The sequence below is a fragment of the Cebus imitator genome, unplaced genomic scaffold (assembly GCF_001604975.1).
Source record: "Cebus imitator isolate Cc_AM_T3 unplaced genomic scaffold, Cebus_imitator-1.0 Scaffold31, whole genome shotgun sequence".
In the NCBI taxonomy this organism is placed as follows: Eukaryota; Metazoa; Chordata; class Mammalia; order Primates; family Cebidae; genus Cebus; species Cebus imitator.
Window position 1 is genome coordinate 9,785,883 of NW_016107346.1, and position 18,757 is coordinate 9,804,639.

An 18,757-nucleotide genomic window follows, 5' to 3' on the forward strand; every position below is an offset into this window, starting at 1 on the left:
AAAAAAAAAAAAAACCAAGCAAACTGCCATCCTTGTCTCAATACTAGCTTATGTCAAGTGACATAAACTGCATACTTTAAATAAAAAATGTGTGTTGAAATGAAGAATGTATAATTTGCACTCTCACGTTGTGAATACACAACCCCTCACATAAGATGCCCTGTCACATCTTAAAATGCTCTTATTGGGGGCTGGGCGAGGTGACACACCTGTAATCCTAGCACTTTTGGGAGGCAGACTGCTCAAGCCTGAGTTCAAGATCAGACTGGGCAATACAGCAAAAACCCCACCTCTACAAAAAATACAAAAATTAGCCAGGCATGGTGGCTCTTGCCTGTGGCCCCAGCTCCTTGGGTGGCTGAGATGGGAGGATCACCTGAGCCTGGGAGGCTAGGTCATAATGAGCCAAGATTGGACTACTACATTGTCTCAAAAAAAAAAAGACAATGCCTTTATGGAGTCAAAAGTATGTTCTGCACGTAATCTACTCAGCATGAAACACAGTCCTACTCACTTCCACCTGCACCCCAGCCAGCCTGGCCTGGCGGGGGTAGCAGGTGCTTCTCCCTCTCATGAGGCAGAATTGGGTGGAGGTGGTACACACCTCTTCCGGCAACTAGAGGAAGCACAGGCTGCCCTACTGGGAAATGGTAGTAACAATCTCAAATAAGGAAGGAATGCACATCTTATTTTGAAAAAGAAACTGCTTTTTCAAACGATACACATTACTGTATATCATTAACTTGTTTTTGAGAACACTTAGGAAACCATGAAATGCACAAGGAAATTAATTGTGAAGGCATGCAAGATCCTTTTAAACAAACAGGAAGCAGACTAAGCCGATTTGCTTAGTTAACTACTAAGTTACTAAGTTAGCCATTCTAAAAAATTGCCAAGTGAAGAGAACAAACATACTGAATCTAGTGACTCGATGACCAATACAATTTTTAACTAAGAGAGAGTGAACTGAGTAATACTCTTTGTGCTTAAATAAAGCTTTGATTTTTATATATAAAGCTAGCAAACTATAGTCTGGCTATTCTGTGATGAAGTTGTAGTATTCCCATGGAACAGGAAATATTTAGAGATCGTGTGCAAGTATCTAATGAGTAACACCTCTGATTAACTTCTAGAAAAAGCAGAAATATGAGGGGTATTATTTAGTACTTCATATTAGCTATCTGAATAATGGAACACTTTTAATTAATGATTCCTAACATTCTAGAAACAGGACTGAATTTAGTTTATTTTTAAAAGAGAAAGGGTCTAACTATGTTACCCAGGCTGGTCTCAAACTCCTGGGCTCAAGTGATCCTCCTGCCTCAGCCTCCCAAAGTGCTAGGATTACAGGAATGAGCCACCAAGCCTGGCCAAGAAACTGAATTTAAAACCAACACAAATCAGTGACATGGGCTGGGTAAGGTGGCTCACAGCTGTAATCCCAGAACTTTAAGACACCTAGGTCTGAAGTTCAAGACCAGTCTGGCCAATATGGTGAAACCCTGTCTCTACTAAAAATACAAAATTTGGCCCGGTGTGATGGCTCACGCCTATAATCCCAGCACTTTGGGAGGCCGAGGCGGGTGGACCATGAGGTCAGGAGTTCGAGATCAGCCTGGCCAACATGGTGAAACCCCATCTCTACTCAAGATACAAAAAATTAGCCAGGCGTGGTGGTACACACCTGTAATCCCAGCTACTTGGGAGACTGAGGCAGGAGAATCACTTGAACCCGGAGGCAGAAGCTGCAGTGAGCCGAGATTGCACCACTGCACTCCAGCCTGGGCGACAGGGTGAGACTCCTTCTCAAAAAAAAAAAAAAAAAAAAAAAAAAAAAAAAAAAGCCAGGCATGTTAATGCATGACTGTAGTCCCAGCTACTCGGGAAGCTGAGGCAGGAGAGTTGCTTGAACCCGGGAAGCAGAGGTTGCAGTGAGCCAAGATCACACCACTGCACTCCAGCCTGCACGTTGCAGCAAGACTCCATCTCAAAAAGAAAAACAAAAAAACAAATTAGTGACATGATCTATTAAGATTAGAGGTCCGGCCAGGTGTAGTGACTCCTCCCTATAATCCCAGTGCTTTGAGAGGCTGAGGTGGGAGGAGTCTATGAGTTTGAGACCATCCTGGACAACACAGTGAGACCCCCATCTCTACAAGAAGTTTTTTTTAAAAAAATTAGCCCAGCATGGTGGCACCTGCTTGTAGTCCCAGCTACTTGGAAGGCTGAGGTGGGAGGATCGCTTGAGCCCAAGAAGCTGAGGCTGCAGTGAGCTATGTTTGCACTACTGCTCTCCGGCCTGGTTGACAGAGAAAGAATGTATGTGTTGAAACAACCCAAAAAACAGAAGTCCTAGAAAAAATTCACCAAAATACATTTTGTCTCTGATGGATGAACTTATGATGCTTTTTAATTTTCTTAAGACTTTTCTATTTTCCCAATAAGCTACCTTACTTTTTTTTTTTTTTGAGATAGAATCTCACTCTGTCACCAGGCTGGAGTGCAGTGGCTCGATCTCAGCTCCCTGCAACCTCCACCTCCCGGGTTCAAGCAATTCTGCTTCAGCCTCTGAGTAGCTGGGACCATAGGCGTGCGCCACCATGGCTAATTTTTGTATTTTTAGTAGAAACAGGGTTTCACCATGTTGGCCAGGATGGTCTCAATCTCTTGACCTTGTGATCTGCCTGCCTTGGCCTCCAAATTGCTGGGATTACAGGCGTAAGCCACTGTGCCCAGCCCAAAAAATAAAACAAAAACTACAAGGTTTTGACCTGGTAATTTTATTGCTGAAAGGATATCCTAAGGACGTAACCTTAAACAAAGGAAAAGTTTTTTGCTCTTTTGCGTAAAAAAGTTTATATCATGGTATTACTTATAATAGAGACCTCCATAAATATGCATAAATATGCAAGAACTAATCAATGAGGGCACACCTGCTCTATGGAACACTGTGACACTGACCAGAAAGCTTATGGTAAATTGCCTCTGTCCTCACAGTGGATAAAAACGTCAGGATTCAAATCATGGGTGCATCACCTCCCGGCCATCCATGAAACCAGCGCAAGTACGGAGGAGGGGAAGGAGACTGAGGTCACACTGGGGAGGTCTGAAAGGGACAGGGAGGAACTGCTTCTAAGTCACCTTTTCATCTACTTATTTATTAAACAGAGGGTCAAAATAGCAGAGTATGCCTTGGAACAGTCCGGATGGAAGAAGGCCCAGCTGTACAAATGTAAAATGGGAATCCCCAGGCTGAGGTGATGGGTGTTTAGGGCTTCTGGGGTGTGAGGAGCTCAAAGATGCTGATGTTGCTCCTGAGGGGCACAGGCCATAGCTGATGAGACCAGCACCATCCTATGCCCTCTGCAGTCTGGGTGCACGCAGGAATCCCAGCAAACCTCAAGCTGAATGAGTCCGGCCCCATTATTCCCACCAACTCCCTGGACAGGTATCAGGAATATGATACATCCAAAGCCAGAAGCAGCATATGGCATTGGCCTTTCATGAAAGACTTTCTGGTTGGAATGCCACATTTTCATTGTAATCAGAAAAAAAAACAGCAATAATAATAATTGAGCTCTAACTCAACATTTTACATCAATTCCCTCACATACTCTCCTGACAACTCTATGAAGTGGGTGCATGTATTGTTCCCATTTCACAGAGGAGAAAGCAAAGACCAAGATTATTATTTAGCCAGCAACTGTGGAGGTGGCTCTTGAATGGGCAGTGTGACCTGCGGCCATGCTCCTCAGGGCCTCACAGTTGCCTACTGGGCCAGCAGCTGAACGGGAAGCTGAAGAAAGTCGGAAAGTCTTTTAGAGAAAGCTGATGAGATGACAAGTCACCCTGCCAAGGTGTGTGGGTGGCCTGGAGCAGGAAGTGCTGACCCGCTGGGGTGTGTTTCCTCTCAGCTATGGAGGGCAGCAGGCTGGCTGGTGCTCACTTGGCTGGACCAGGAGCAACCCTCCACTCCCAGCCTATCCTCTGGGTTCATGTGTGTGTATCTGTGGGTGTTTCTGTGTGTATGTGTCTATGGATGTGTGTTTCTGTTTCTGTGTGTGGGATCTCTGTGTGGTGTCTGTGTGTGTCTATGAGTGTGTGCATCTGTGTGTGTGTGTTTCTGTGTGTGGTATCTGTGTGTCTCTGTGTTTGTGTGTCTATGGGTGTATCTGTATATATATATATATATCTGTGTGTGTGTGTCTCTGTGTGTGTGTCTATGGATGTGTATCTGTGTGTGCCTATGGCTGTGTTTCTATGTGTGTCTCTGAGTATGTGTCCATCTGTGCGTATCTCTTTGTGTGTGTGCCTATGGGTGTGTGTCTCTATGCATGTGTCTATGGATGTGTATCTGTGTTTGTGTGTCTGTGTGTGTCCCTATGGGTGTTTCTGTGTCTATGGTTGTATGTATCTTGGTGTGTCTTTGGGTATATCTGTGTGTGTGTGTGTGTGTGTGTGTGTGTGTCTATGGATGTGTGTATGTATGTATGTCTATGGGTGTATGTGGTACCTCTGTGTCTCTGTGTATGTGTCTGTGGGTGTATATATCTGTGTGTGTGTGTGTGTGTGTGTGTGTCTATGGGTGTGTGTATCTGCATGTGTGCTTCTGTGTGTAGTATCTCTGTGTGTGTCTCTGGGTGTATCTGTGTGTTACTGTGTGTGTGTGGTATCTCTGTGAATGTGTCTATGAGTGTGTGTGGTATCTCTGTGTGTGTCTCTCTATAGGCATGTGTATGTACCTGTATGTGTCAGTGTGTGTGTGTGTGTGTGTGTGTGTGTGTGTGTGTGTCTATGGGTGCATGTATCTGTGTCTCTCTGTGTGTGTGGTATCTCTTTTTGTGTACGTGGTATCTCTGTGTGTGTGTTTTATCTGTGTGTGTCTCTGCGTGTATGTGTGTATCTGTGTGGGGTATGTCTCTGTGTATGTGATCTCAGGGACTAGGAGACCTTTGGGGGAGCCTTTCAGCCCTTCTAGAACTGAGGCAGCAAAGCTGGCCAGAAATTTGGCCCCAGCCAAGCAGAGCCACTGAGGTCAGGTGGCCCACATTGAGCAGGCGGGTGCCCAGTCCCTGTGGGGAGGTTAATGCAGCTGCAGTGTGAAGGCTCAGGCGGCAGGTGGCAGTGTGACCCTCAGCCATGCCATGTTACCTGTAAGCCAGCAGAGCAGGGAGTTCCGCTTGCCAGGCGGACACCCGACCTGGACTGAAGGCACTGGAGCAAAAGAGAAGGTCAGTGATGGGTGCAGTCAGGAGACAGGACATGGAGTCACAGCCACAGGACAGAGGCAGACCTGATGGGGCCAGGCTGCTTTGGGCAGACGGGCCCAGTAGAGAAAGGGACATGGCTCTGATGGGAAGGGTGCTCAGGGCAGAGCCATAAGCCCTGTGTGGAGATGGGCAGAAACTGGCTGAGTGTGCCTAGTCATCTCCCCTCCCTTCCAGCCACATCAAGTGGGAACAGAGAGACTATGGGTAGAGGGACAGAACCCAGGCCCTGACCATGCCTCTGAGACATCACTGCATGAAGAGTGCCTGGGGGAAGCCTCCCGTGCCTGCCTGCCTGCCTTCTGAATGAGATTTCCTCAAGCTGAATGGGGCAAAGGAAGTCCTCCCTGGGCCTGAGGCATCTGGCAGGGTCCACCTGCTCAGAGCCCCGCTCTGGAGCCCTGTGTTTCTCGTGCCCAGGGAGCCTGCTGTGCCCCACTCATCTGGGGGAGGGGCCAAGGACACAGTGGATAAGTTGAGCATGGTGTCAATATTCATGGGTGCCCTACCCCCATGCCCCTCTGGATCCTTTTTGTCAAAGGACAACGACAGGCACGGCACAGAGGTTCTCTGGGAGCTGTAGCACACACCCCACTGGTGTGGCCTGTTCTCCAGCACCAAAGTGGACATTCTCTGTCTACACTGCAGCCACCCCCCCACCCCAAGACCGAAGGCTGGAGAGGAGCAAGGAGATGAGCTGGCGAGACCCGGGCCTGCGGGGCCTTGCCTGTGGGGCTCTGTAGGGACGGCCTGAGCCACTCAGCAGGGGAGAAGGCACCAGGGCGGCCAGAGTGGCGCATCCCCAAACCTTCCATAACACCTCTCGGAGGGTGCCCAGTCTCCCCTCGCTTATCTGTCCCCAAGGCCCTTTATTCCATTGGAGCTGACTAACCAAAACCCAGTAGCCGTGTCCCCTGCAAAGCCAAACCCATCTGTAACCTGCCCTGGCAAACAGGACCTGGCCTGGCTCTTCACCCCAGGGCACTTTGGACACCTAGATTCCCCTCCTGTCCTCAGGAGCAGGGCCCTGGGCCTTCCTCCCCACAGGCCTCTTCCCCAGGCAGGCTGGTCTGACACCTCTGGACATGCCCCCTGCTGCCTACAGGCTCTTGCTCTAAAATCCCTCTCCTCTCTTCCCCTCCAGCCTCTGGACCCCGTTCAAAGGGGCAGCTCCCTCTACTCTTCCATGCCACCCGCTCCAGGCTCTGGCAGCTCCCGCCTCAGCAGCCTCCCTCTGCCCCAGCTGACTGGCTATGAGCTCTGGGGCCAGCACTCCGTTCTGGTGTTGGTCCATGGCCTAGCTGCAGGGGAGCCAGAGGGCAGCACAGACCCTGCGCAACAACTCACCGGAAGGGACCGAGGTCAGGGCCATAGTCCCATAGTAGGAGAAGGCGCCCGTCTCAAACTTCATATTCTCCTTCCCTGCCTCCACCTCCACCTTCCCCTGAAAGATCACAGGGCTGGGATTAGAGACAGAGTGAGGGAGGAAACACAGGATGAGGCAGGACAGGGAGTGAAGAATGAGGGACAGTGGGGCTGGAGGAAGGGCCAGTACTGGAGCCCTGGAGAGCTCAGGGCCTGACCTGCAAGATCAAGGGTAGACTCTCAGGGAGAGGACGGCCGTGTAGGGGAGGCAGCAGGCTCCTCAGGCTGGGAAGCCACGTACCTCTGCAGCAGGCAGGAGAGAGGGCCCGGGGTGGGGGGCAGCTGTGGTACCAGGGGAAGCAGGCAGCAGGCCCAGGGCTGAGCGGGCTCACCTGCAGGATGAGGATGAAGTAGTCGGCTGGCTTATTTCGGGTGTACAGATAATGGCGGGCATAGTACTTGTTATGCTCGTCAAACTTGAGTTCCTGAATGACGTCTGGGTACTTGAGCAGCCGCAGCAGGATCTTCTCTGATATCAGGGAGGGACTAAACTGGGGGACCTCTGTAGGAGGAAAGAGAGGAGACCTCACACGGGGCCGGCCAGGAGGCCCTGAAGTTTCATCACTGCTATGCCTCTACCCCAACCACAGCAGCCGCGCTGTGCTCGGAGGACTCCCTGCCTGCTCGGCCCACCCTCAGTTCTGCACCTCCCTGGGCAAGGAGCACACTTGGCTTCTGACTGGTTAGACCCAAGGCTGCCTGCCTGCCCAGGCCTGAACAGTGGCTCCTGCAAGAACAGCATGTGACCTTGGGCAAATTACTCAACCCGTGTCTCAGTTTCCTCATCTGTAATATGGGGGTAAAAGCTTCACAGGGTGGTTGTGAGGGCGAAGGTGATAGCATATGGACAGCACTTAGTAAATGTGACTATAATTATTGCATCAGCATTAATATCCCACAGGAAAAATAACGGGAATTACCACTCTTTAGCAAGAAAGGAATGGGAAGAAAGATAAATTGGGTGGGAAGGGGACACAGTGGGCAGAGCAGGACCTGGTACCCAAGACCCCAACAGAGCTTTGAATCAGGGCTGAAAAGAGAAAAATGTTTCTCAACTAGAGGTGAATTCCTGCGAGAACCAGCACACGTCTGCAGAGGGGAGGGTGGAGAGATGAGAGCAGAGCTGGATGCAAGCTCCTCAGAGTGCGTGAGCACACAAGGGGTTTGGCCACACCTAGCAGGCCCACAGAAGAGGAAGGATCCCTTCTCCTTCCCATTCCACAAGCCCTGAAGGGCCTGGCCAGCCCAGAGGCCCACCTCAGTGGTTATTTTCTTTTTTGTTGTTTTTGAGACAGAATCTTGCTCTGTGGCCCAGGCTGAGTGCAGTGGTACATTCACAACTCACTGCAGCTTCAAACTCCCAGGCTCAAGTGGTCCTCCCACGTCAGCCTCCTGAGTAGCTGGGACCACAGGCATGCAACTGTCCGAGTAGCTGGGACTACAGGTGGGCACTACCATGCCTGGCTTTTGTATTTTTTGTAGAGATGGGTTCTGGCCGCATTGCTCAGGCTGCTCTTGAATTCCTGGGCTCATGCAATCCTCCTCCTTTGCCTCCCAAAGTGCTGGGATTATAGGTGTGAGCCATAGTGCCCAGTCATTATTTTCGAAACTATAAAATATAATAACTTGGATGCTTCCTAGAAGTTTGCAGTAGCAGCGCATCAATGGCAAGCGAATCGGAGGGAGATCCCCAGTGGTAGAGGAGACACGTGGCCCCTTCCAGAGTCGCTGTGTTGTCTCCACACCCCTCACCTGCTGCAGCCCTCATGCTATGGGGGGGAAGTAGCCAGAGAGCCAGGACTTCTTCCCCTATGACTGTACTTCCACCAAGACCAGAAGGTCCTCCTCACACTCCTACCTGTGGCCAGGAAGCGATGAGCGGCCAGGAGGAGCTGTGGGGAGATTTTCACTTTGAGCTCGTTATCTGCATCCTTGAAGGCAGAGAAGTCCCGCTTGTTCTTCTCGGACACCCGCTTCCGGCTTCGGTTGTCAGCTGCCGGAGACAGGGTGTGGAACTGAGAACACAGCTCCCTGAGGACCCAGGAAGAGACTGGAACCCACCCGCAGCTCCTGCTCTCCAGCCCCTCATTCCATACAGGAGCAGCAGGCTCTGGCTGGCAGGGTCCTGGGCTGACACCGAGGCACAGAGGCTGAGGGTGAAGGCAGCCTCCGGGCACTGCTCTCAGAAACCTGCTCCCTGCTCACCCTGGCCAGTGCAGGGCACCCAGCCACTGGGCCCCAGGGTGCTGGGCCCCCAATGTCCCTAGCCTGAAGGGCTAGGAATTTGGATTTGGATGCAAGCAGGAAAGGGGTCCTGGGCCCTGCGGAGGGCTGCACTCACTGTACATGTCGGACTCGTCCAGGATCTCGGACTTGATGATCTCCTCGATCACGTCCTCCAGGGTGACCAGGCCCAGGACCTCGTAGAAGGGGTCACCCTCACCCTCGTTGTTCACCTTCTGCACAATGGCCAGGTGGGACTTCCCTGTGGGGACAATGCAGCAGGTCAGATGAGAGCCCAGGGGCCAGTCACGAGACTCCCTCAACTAAAACATTAACTCTACACCTAGAGTCGTAAGTCACCAGGTGGGGTCATGGTGGTTTTTCTCTTTTCCATCTTTCCTGATGTTTCTACTGCAAACAGACATTGCTTTTATGAAAAGGAAAACCAAAAGTAAATTTTTTTTTGAGATAGAGTCTCGTTCTGTCATTCACGCTGGAGTACAGAGGAGTGATCTGCAACCTCCGCCTCCTGGGTTCAAGCGATTCTCCTGCCTCAGCCTCTTGAGTAGCTGGGACTATAGGTACATGCCACCATGCCCAGGTAATTTTTTGTGTTTTTAGTAGAGACTGAGTTTCACCGTGTTAGCCAGGATGGTCTCGATCTCTTGACCTCGTGATCCGCCTGCCTCAGCTTCCCAAAGTGCTGGGATTACAAGCGTCAGCCACTGTGCCAAGTCCAAAAGTAATTTTTAGAAGCATTTCATTAAGGACCGCTTTTTCGTTTTGCTCTTTTTTTGTGTGGGGGAAGGATAGGGTCTTTCTCTGTTACCCAGGTTGGAGCAAAGTGGTGCAATCATAGCTCACTGCAGCCTCCAACTTTTGGGCTCAAGAGATCCTCCCACCTCAGCCTTCTGAGTAGCTGAGACCACAGGTGTGTGCCACCATGCCCAGCTAACTTTTTAAAATTTTTTGTAGAGATGGGGTCTTGCTATGTTGCTCAGGCTAGTATCAAATTCCTGGGCTTAAGCAATCCTCCCATCCCAGCTTCCCAAAGTGCTGGGAATACAGGCATGAGCTACCACGCCAGGCCAGGACTACTTGTTTAAATAGGATAAAAATGGGAACGCCAAGCACAGTGGCTCATGCCTGTAATTTCAGCACCTTCAGGGGCTAAAGTGGGCAGATTGCTTGAGGCCAGGTTTGAGACCAGCCTGGCCAACATGGTGAAACCCCATCTTAAAAATACAAAAATTAGCCAGGCGTGGTGGTACACATCTAGTCCCAGCTACTTGGGAGGCTGAGACAGTAGAATTGCTTGAACGTGGGAGGCAGAGGTTGCAAGTGAGCTAAGATTACACCACTGCACTATGGCCTGGGCAACAGAGTGAGACTCTGTCTCAAAAAAAAAAAAAAAAAAAGAAAAAAAGAAAAAAAAGACCCTTCCTGGTGCTTATCAGGGGCTTCTGGGACTCTTGGAAAGGGGAAAGACTCACACTGACAAGGCACAGAGAGGCTGAGCACTGTAATTAGGTGGAACAGAGACTGATTAGAGAGGGGCCAACCCCTCAACCCAAAGTGAGAGAAGGAGGTTGGGGTGGGGCAGGACCCTCCACAGAAACCTTGTGGGGTGGTGGGTCTTCCTAGACCCCTTTTTGAAGGCCGTACCCTGCTCTTATGACCCCAGCTCCAGCACGTGGTAACAGTGGACAGCCAAGAAGGGCTGGGCCTACAGTCTAGGCGAATGAACCCTGTGTGCTGTACCCCGCTCGCAGGAACACAGGTTTAGAGCAGCCTAAGAGAAAAAGCCTATGGAAATCTGTGAAGGTCAAGTCAGAGTCTCCTGTATGGCTTCCCCTTCACAATCCAAGGGCCTCACTCTAAGGACTAAAGAACTCATCCTCACCCAGGGCCTGTCGGGGGTGGGGGGCTAGGGAAGGGATAGCATTAGGAGAAATACCTAATGTAGATGACAGGGTAATGGATGCAGCAAACCACTATGGCACATGTATACCTATGTAACAAACCTGCACGTTCTGCACATGTACCCCAGAACTTAAAGTATAATAAGAAATAAAATAAAAAATAAAAAAAAGAACTCATCCTAAATACTCTCGGTAGAGGATGTTTTCCAGGTATTTAAGGCCACAGAAAACCCCCCAGCCCAAGATGAGCTGTTCAGAACTCCTAAGGGCCTCTTAGGGAAAACAGAGAGAATGTGAGGTCCCATGACTAAAGCAAAAATTCTCACAATACACTCCATGTATGGAGGAGTACTGTATTGTGAAAGTTTTTCACACACATATGTATTTCCCACTACAGGTTCTGGTCAGAAAAAGTTTAGCGCCAGGCCGGGCGCGGTGGCTCAAGCCTGTAATCCCAGCACTTTGGGAGGCCGAGGCGGGTGGATCACGAGGTCAAGAGATCGAGACCATCCTGGTCAACATGGTGAAACCCCGTCTCTACTAAAGATACAAAAAATTAGCTGGGCATGGTGGCGTGTGCCTGTAATCCCAGCTACTCAGGAGGCTGAGGCAGGAGAATTGCCTGAACCCAGGAGGCGGAGGTTGCAGTGAGCCAAGATCGTGCCATTGCACTCCAGCCTGGGTAACAAGAGCGAAACTCCGTCCCAAAAAAAAAAAGAAAAAGTTTAGCGCCTTGTTAGACAGAGCCATCCATGGGTGTACTCAATTGGAAATTCCCCAGTATCTTCCTAGAGATGACCCAACAAGTTCAAGAGATCTATGAGGCCTCTAGCAGGGCGGCCGCGGGCCAGGCAGAGACCCTGGGGTCCATTCCCAGGTCTCATTGCCTGCTGAAGTCTGTGCATGCAGGAGAGCCCTCGAGAAATAAAGTGCCTGGAAGGGCCTGGGCATCCAGAAAAACGACGTCACCACTTCGGGATGGGAATTAAAGGAAAGCAGCTTTGGCAGGCTGAGGATCCCTTATCCCTCACTGGGGACCAGAATTGTTTTATATTTCAGATTTTTTTTTTTTTTTTTTGGAATATTTGCAGAATACATGCCATTGAGCATCCCGAATCTGAAAATCTGAACTATGAAATGCTCCAATGAGCATTTCTTTTGAGCATTATGTTGGTACTCAGAACGTTTTGGATTTTGAAGCATTTGGGATTTTGGATTTTTGGATTTGGGATGCTCAACCTGTACCCCCTTCCAGATGGGCACCCTCTAAAAAGCCTGGTAGTGCCCAGTTATGGCAAAGGATAGGAAGACAAACAGGCCCTCACTTATATTTGGTTGGTGGCCAGGTAAAAGGGCACAACATTTCAGGGGCCAATTGGTCAGGATGTTACAAAATCAAGGGCTCCTAACCTTGGACTTGGAAGTTCCACTTCTAAGAACTCACCCTAGGGTTCTTCACAAAAGACACAAGAGAAGGGGGCTCTTAGCAACATTCTTTTTAATAGCCCCAAACCAGAAACAACCTAAAGCAATAGCAATAGGGCACAGGGCCTCAACAGGGGCCACAGCTACCCAAGGGAGAACATGGCAGAGGCAGTTGAATGAAGTGCAGAATGAAATCCAAGACACGCTATTAGTGAAAGAGCAAATCATGGAACAGAATGCTTGGAGCCATCTGCCTGCACAGAAACAATGGGAGTGTGTGGGCTTGAACTGCCCTGGAAACGTCCAGAAGCAGTAAGAGTGGTCGCCTCTGGGGGCATTTGGAGTTTGGGGAGGAGGCTATTACACCTCTCTCTACACCCTTCTATACTGTTATATTTGATGGGCATGTTTTACTTTCATAATAAAAAAAACTGAGACAAAATTAAGGGGAAAACAAAATTAAGGAGAACAAAGGGAAACTGGTGAGAGTCTCTAGGGTGGACAAGGACCCTCTGTGCCTTCCACTGCCACAGATTAAGCCCCATGGAATGGGGGTATGTCCTTTGACAAGGTTCAGTGAGCAGAACCTTGTTCAGACCTCCAAAGCCAGAAAACAACCTCCCTACTACATTCTATCCCTAATTACTCCACAGGCTCAGACCAAATCCTGATCAATGAAAGGTTCCTTCACAGGGATATGCTGGTGGCCTCTCTCTCTCTCTCTTTTTTTTTTTTTTTTTTTTGAGACAGAGTCTCCCTCTATTGCCCAGGCTGGAGTGCAGTGGTGCAATCTCAGCTCACTGAAACCTTTATTTCCCGGGTTCAAGCGATTCTCCTGCCTCAGCCTTCTGAGTAGCTGGGTGCGCACCACCACACCCGGCTAATTTTCCATTTTTAGTAGAGTCAGGGTTTCACCATGTTGGCCAGGCTGGTCTCAAACTCCTGACCTCAAGTGTTCTGACTGCCTCAGTCTCCCAGGGTGCTAGGATTACAAGCATGAGCCACCACGCCCGGACTGCCAGCCTCTCTTAAAGAGGAAACAGCCCTCCTGCGGATAAAATGAGCTGATTCCCTGAGCAGGGTCTTGATGCCACTTTCAGCCCCCACCTCCTCTCTGAGGCCCCTTGGTGGGATCCACTGCTGTCTGTGTATGTGCACCCTCAGGTGGCGGCCAGCTGCACAACTGGCACCTTGTAGGTGGCAGCCCTGGGCTCTGTGTACACATTCACCACTGCTCTGCAAGCTGAGCTTTGAGCACTGGCTGATAGTTGGCCAACAGGGGTCCCACACAGAGGTTCCAGCCTAAGGGCCACTCAGTTACCCTCTGCAGAGTGAGCTTTGGGCCTCTGTGCTGTTTTTGCCTTTGTCTAATTTGTCTGTCCAGAGGGGACAGCTTTTTGTCCTCAGAATCTTCCCTCCCTGGGCCAGAGAATCTCTGGTCAAGGTCACCAATGACCTCCCATGGTGGAGTATTATTCCCAGATGACCTGCTGACCAACTCCCTCCTTTCCCCTGGAAACCCTTCCTGCCCAGGGCTTCCAGGACATAGCCCCTCCCAGTGCTCCTGATCTTAGGGGTCACTGCTTCTCCCTGACCACTTAATGCTGGAGACACTCAGGACTCAGTCGGTACCCCTGGTCTCTTGCCTAGCAACTTCAAATATAAGTGTACAAGTGTCCCAAATAAATCTCTGCAGCCCTGTGCTCTCCTGTGCCCTCCAGATTCCTCTATCCAAGTTCTGCCAAATGTCAGTAATACCTTGAAATTAACACAGCCAAAACCCAGCTCGTGCCCATCCCCCAAAACTCCTGTCTCCTTTCAAGGCAGCTCCGTCCCAGTTATCAGGCCCAAGGGGCAGTAAGCCCGACCTCCTCTTTTTTCTTTTCTTTTCTTTTTTTTTTTGAGATGTAGTCTTGCTTGTCGCCCAGGCTGGAGTGTTGTGGCGTAATCTCGGCTCACGGCAACCTTCCCCTAGCGGCTTCACGCGATTCTCCTGCCTCAGCCTACCGAGTAGCTGGGATTATAGGCACCAGCCACCAGCCCAGCTAATTTTTTGTATCTTTTAAGTACAAAATTTTTAGACGGAGTTTCACCAGGTTGGCCAGGCTGGTCACGAACTCCTGACCTCGGGAGATCCACCCACCTTGGCCTCCCAAAGTGCTGGGATTACAGGGGTGAGCTACCACACCTGGCCCCCATAGCACCCGGCCCCTTCTCTCTTTCTTTGTGCCTCTACACCCATTTGGCAGGAGAAGAAAAGAAACCAGTGAGGAGAAGGGGAGTGGGAGAGGGGAAGAGGAAGGGAGGCTGAAGACAGAAAGAAGTATTTTAGTTTTTAGTGGAAGTTTCTGTACTTTAGAAATTACTGCTAAATGATTTAACATCTAAAATAAGCAGATCAATTTAGTACTTATATTTAGGATTCTCACTACATACATTCTAATAAAATTGTGTGTGTGTGTGTGTGTATGTGTGTATGTGTGTGTGTTTGAGACAGCGTTTCACTTTGTCGCCCAGGCTAGAGTGCAGTAGCACGATGTCAGCTCACTGCAACCTCCACCTCCAGGATTCCAGTGATTCTCCCACCCCAGACTCCTGAGTAGCTGGGATTACAGGCATGTGCCACCACACCCAGCTAATTTTTTGTATTTTTAGTAGAGATGCAGTTTCAATATGTTGGCTAGGCTAGTCTAGTGCTCCTGACCTCAAGTGTTCTGTCCACCTTGGCCTCTGAAAGTGCTGAGATTTCAGGCATGCGTCACCGTGCCTGGCCCATAAAGTTATATTTTAATGAGCTACCTTATGTTATAATTGGTGTCCATTCAATTGGCTGATTAGATTCTGGGGGCGTCGTCGGCCAAGTGCAGTGGCACATGCCTGTAATCCTGGCACTTAGCGAGGTTGAGGCAGGTAGATCACCTGAGATCAGGAGTTGGGAGACCGGCCTGGCCAACATGGCAAAATCCCATCTCTACTAAAAATACAAAAAATTAGCTGGGTGTGGTAGCAAGCACCTGCAATCCCAGCTAGTCAGGAGGCTGAGGCAGGAGAATCGTTTGAACCTGGAAGGCAGAGATCACGCCACTATACTCCAGCCTGGGCCACAGAGTGAGTCAAACACACACACACACACACACACAAAAAAAATTAAGATAATACATCTACAACTGAAAATCCATTTTTCAAAGTAGTCCTTAGTCAATGAAAAATGACTAAGGAAATATAGCAAAATGTTAATACTTGGTTGAGCCATATAAAATAACTTATATTCAATTATTTTTTTAATAAAACCAGCAATTCATATGGCTTAATCTACGTATGGGGGATTCAGGATGGTTTCTGTTTTCTTTTTATACTTTCCTATACAAAAATTCCAAAATTTTCATAATTAATAGTCTGTCTTTCTCTCTCTCTCTCTCTTTCTTTTTTCTTTCTTTTTGAGATGGAGTCTCTCTCTGTTGCCCAAGCTGGAGTGCAGTGGCGTGATCTCAGCTCACTACAACCTCCACCTCCCGGATTCATGCAATTCTCCTGCCTCAGCCTTCCGAGTAGTTGGGATTACAGGCATGCACCACCATGCCCAGCCAATTTTTGTATTTTAATTTTTTTTTTGGAGACAGAGTCTCGTCTGTTGTTCAGGCTGGAGTGCAGCGGTACGATCTCGGCTCACTGCTGCAACCTCCGCCTCCCCAGTTCAAGCAATTCTCCTCTCTCAGCCTCTTGAGTAGCTGGGACTACAGGCACACGCCCCCATGCCCAGCTAATTTTTGTATTTTTAGTAGAGACAGGTTTTCACCATACTGGTCAGGCTGGTCTGGAACTCCTGACCTCAGGTGATCCACCCATCTCAGCCTCCTAAAGTGCTGGGATTACAGGCATGAGCCACGGTACCCGGCTGGATTTTTGTATTTTTAGTAGAGATGGGTTTTACCATGTTGCCCAGGCTGGCCTTGAACTTCTGACCTCAAGTGATCTGCTCGCCTGAGCCTCCCAAAGTGCTGGGATTACAGGCGTGAGCCACCATCCCTGGCCAATAGTATTAATTTCATAATCAGAAAAAAAAAAAAAAAATCCATTAAAGTAACTTAAAAAAAATTCTAAAAAATTCTTCCTCTAGGACTTCAGGGTTCCTGAGCCTTCTCAACCACTTTCCAAGCACTGCTACAAAGGCAGACCCAGAAAGAAGGTGCCTGGCACCCTGGCTGTCCCTGCTGTCTCCTCCAGGCTTCGCCTGGTGGCATGCTTGACTACTCTGCCCTTTACCAACTTCTGTCCAGCAGCAGCCAGGTGGGACCATGCCCTCCACAGTCAGAAAACAGCATGTGAGGCCTCCAGAAGCCCTGGAGGGCTGGGCAGAAGGCAGGTGCCAGCCTCAGCCTCCCTCATGGCTCCCTCGCAGCTGGTGCAGGGGCAAGGAATGACAGGATCCCAGCCCTGCCTGAGTTGCTCGAAGCTCTTCCTGCTCCCCAGCCTTCATGTCACACCTCTTTATCCTTCTGCCCTGGACTCAAACATCAGCCCTGGATGCCCCTGTTAGCTCTCAGGGCCCTGGCCCCCAATCCGTTTCTTCCTTTCACAGCTCTGTGCCGTCGGCTGACCAGCGTCCATCTCCCACTGACCAGGCTGCAGTGAGGCTTCAGCAAGGCCTGAGTTGTGCCCTTGCTCGCCATGCCACCCCAACCCCTCCCACCATGCCTGGCGCAGCAGGTGCTTCACACCCCTGCTGGATACAGAAAGGATGGCCCCACCCTGCACAATACCCGTTTTAGCAAACTGCTATGTTCTCCTTCCCCGCCCTCCATAAAAAAGACTTTACAGTCCCTCAAAGCCCTTAAGAAAAACATATTACTAGGTGCCGTGTTACAAAGTCCACAGGGGCCCTGAGAGGGCCTGACTCACCAGCTCCAGTTGCCTTTTCTCATGGGGAAAAGCCAGGGGCCCCAGAGCAGACTAGGGATTTCCACCACCAAAGAGGGAGTCCTCTGAATCTTACTCAATGAGTCTCCTGGGAAGGTCCAGCCTCTGAGATCCCAGGGGTCCAGGATGGCCCCAGGCTCTCAGGCCCTCCCATGGGAGAGGCGAGGGCCAGGCTGACTGGAAGTCACAGGCTTGGGCCCTGGGTCCACACCTGCAGATGGCTGAGCACCCTGATTTCCTGGTGATCTTCTGCTCTTTCCTCCCTTCCAAGCTCCCAGAGGATTAAGCTGGCTATTAATAGTGCTGACCTCAACCGCCGGGGTGAGTGGCGGCCAACCCAGCAAGAAGGCAGAGCCAGGGCAGGAGAGGAGCCAGCCAGAGCGACAAGCCTCTACCCTCCAGACTCAGGGAGGGCAGCTGGGCTCATCCATAATCCTAAGCAGGGCTCATCTATGTTGCTCCCCTCCTCCCAGAGATGCAGCTGGCAGTAAGGGCAGTCAGTCCAGGCAAAGGCCAGAAGACCAGAAGGCTGTGGTAGCCCAGCAGGCAGGTCATACACTGTACACTTGCTGGACTCTGAGACACAGTGAGACCCCGTCTCCAAAAAAAAAATTACTATGATTAAAACAGTGTAGTACTGGGCTGGGTGCGGTGGCTCATGCCTGTAATCCCAGCACTTTGGAAGGTCAAAATGGGCAGATCGCTTGAGGTCAGGAGTTTGAGACCAGCCTGGCCAACATGGTGAAACCCCCATCCTTACTAAAAATACAAAAATTAGTTAGGTGTGGTGGCACAGGCCTGTAATCCCAGCTACTCAGCAGGCTGACGCAGGAGAATCACTTGAACCTAGGAGGCGAAAGTTGTAGTGAGCTAAGATCATGCCACCATACTCCAGCCTGGATGACACAGCAAGACTCCATCCCAAAAAACAAACAAACAACAACAATAACAACAGTCAGTACTGAAGAGAACAATGGACAGAATTATTTAATTTCTTTTAGACAGGTCTCATTCTGTTACCCAGGCTGCAGTATAGTGGCATGATCACAGCTCACTGCAGCTTTGACTTCCTGGGCTCAAGTAAACCTCCCACCTCAGCCTCCCAAGTAGCTGAGACTACAGGTGCATGTCACCAAGCTCAGCTAATTTTCTTTTTTTTAATTTTTGGTAGAGTTGAGGTCTCATTATGCTGCCCAGGCTGATCTCAAACTCCTGGGCTCAAGAGATCCTCCTGCCTTGGCCTCCCAAAATGCTGGGACTGCAGACATGAGCCACCATACCTGGCTATGGACAGAAATAAACTCCAACAAATTGGGAATACTGTATATATATAATAAATCTGGTATTTTAAATCAGTGGTGAAAAGAGAAATTATTCAATGAAAGGTACTAGGCTAACTGGTCCAAAGTCACTGTTTTATACAACACTTATAAATCTATAAGAAAAACCACTATCGGCCGGGCGTGGTGGCTCAAGCCTGTAATCCCAGCACTTTGGGAGGCCGAGGCGGGTGGATCACGAGGTCAAGAGATCGAGACCATCCTGGTCAACAGATCGAGACCATCCTGGTCAACACGG

General features: G+C 49.9%; 1 protein-coding gene across 3 annotated transcripts in view; it reads right to left on the reverse strand.

Moving 5' to 3' along the window:
* Positions 1 to 18,757, reverse strand: part of CNNM4 (cyclin and CBS domain divalent metal cation transport mediator 4) — a 45,724-nt gene that overhangs the window by 4,298 nt on the left and 22,669 nt on the right. The window contains exons 2-6 of one of the 3 annotated variants that reach the window (XM_017524094.1): positions 9,034 to 9,177; positions 8,551 to 8,685; positions 7,025 to 7,194; positions 6,615 to 6,711; positions 5,152 to 5,214 (exon numbers count right to left, since the gene is read on the reverse strand). In XM_017524094.1, coding sequence (XP_017379583.1) covers positions 5,152 to 5,214; positions 6,615 to 6,711; positions 7,025 to 7,194; positions 8,551 to 8,685; positions 9,034 to 9,177 — 609 coding nt within the window. Of the gene's footprint in view, positions 1 to 2,699; positions 3,797 to 5,151; positions 5,215 to 6,614; positions 6,712 to 7,024; positions 7,195 to 8,550; positions 8,686 to 9,033; positions 9,178 to 18,757 lie in introns of those variants that run through there. The other 2 variants (XM_037736947.1, XM_017524095.2) reach the window with 2 other exon arrangements.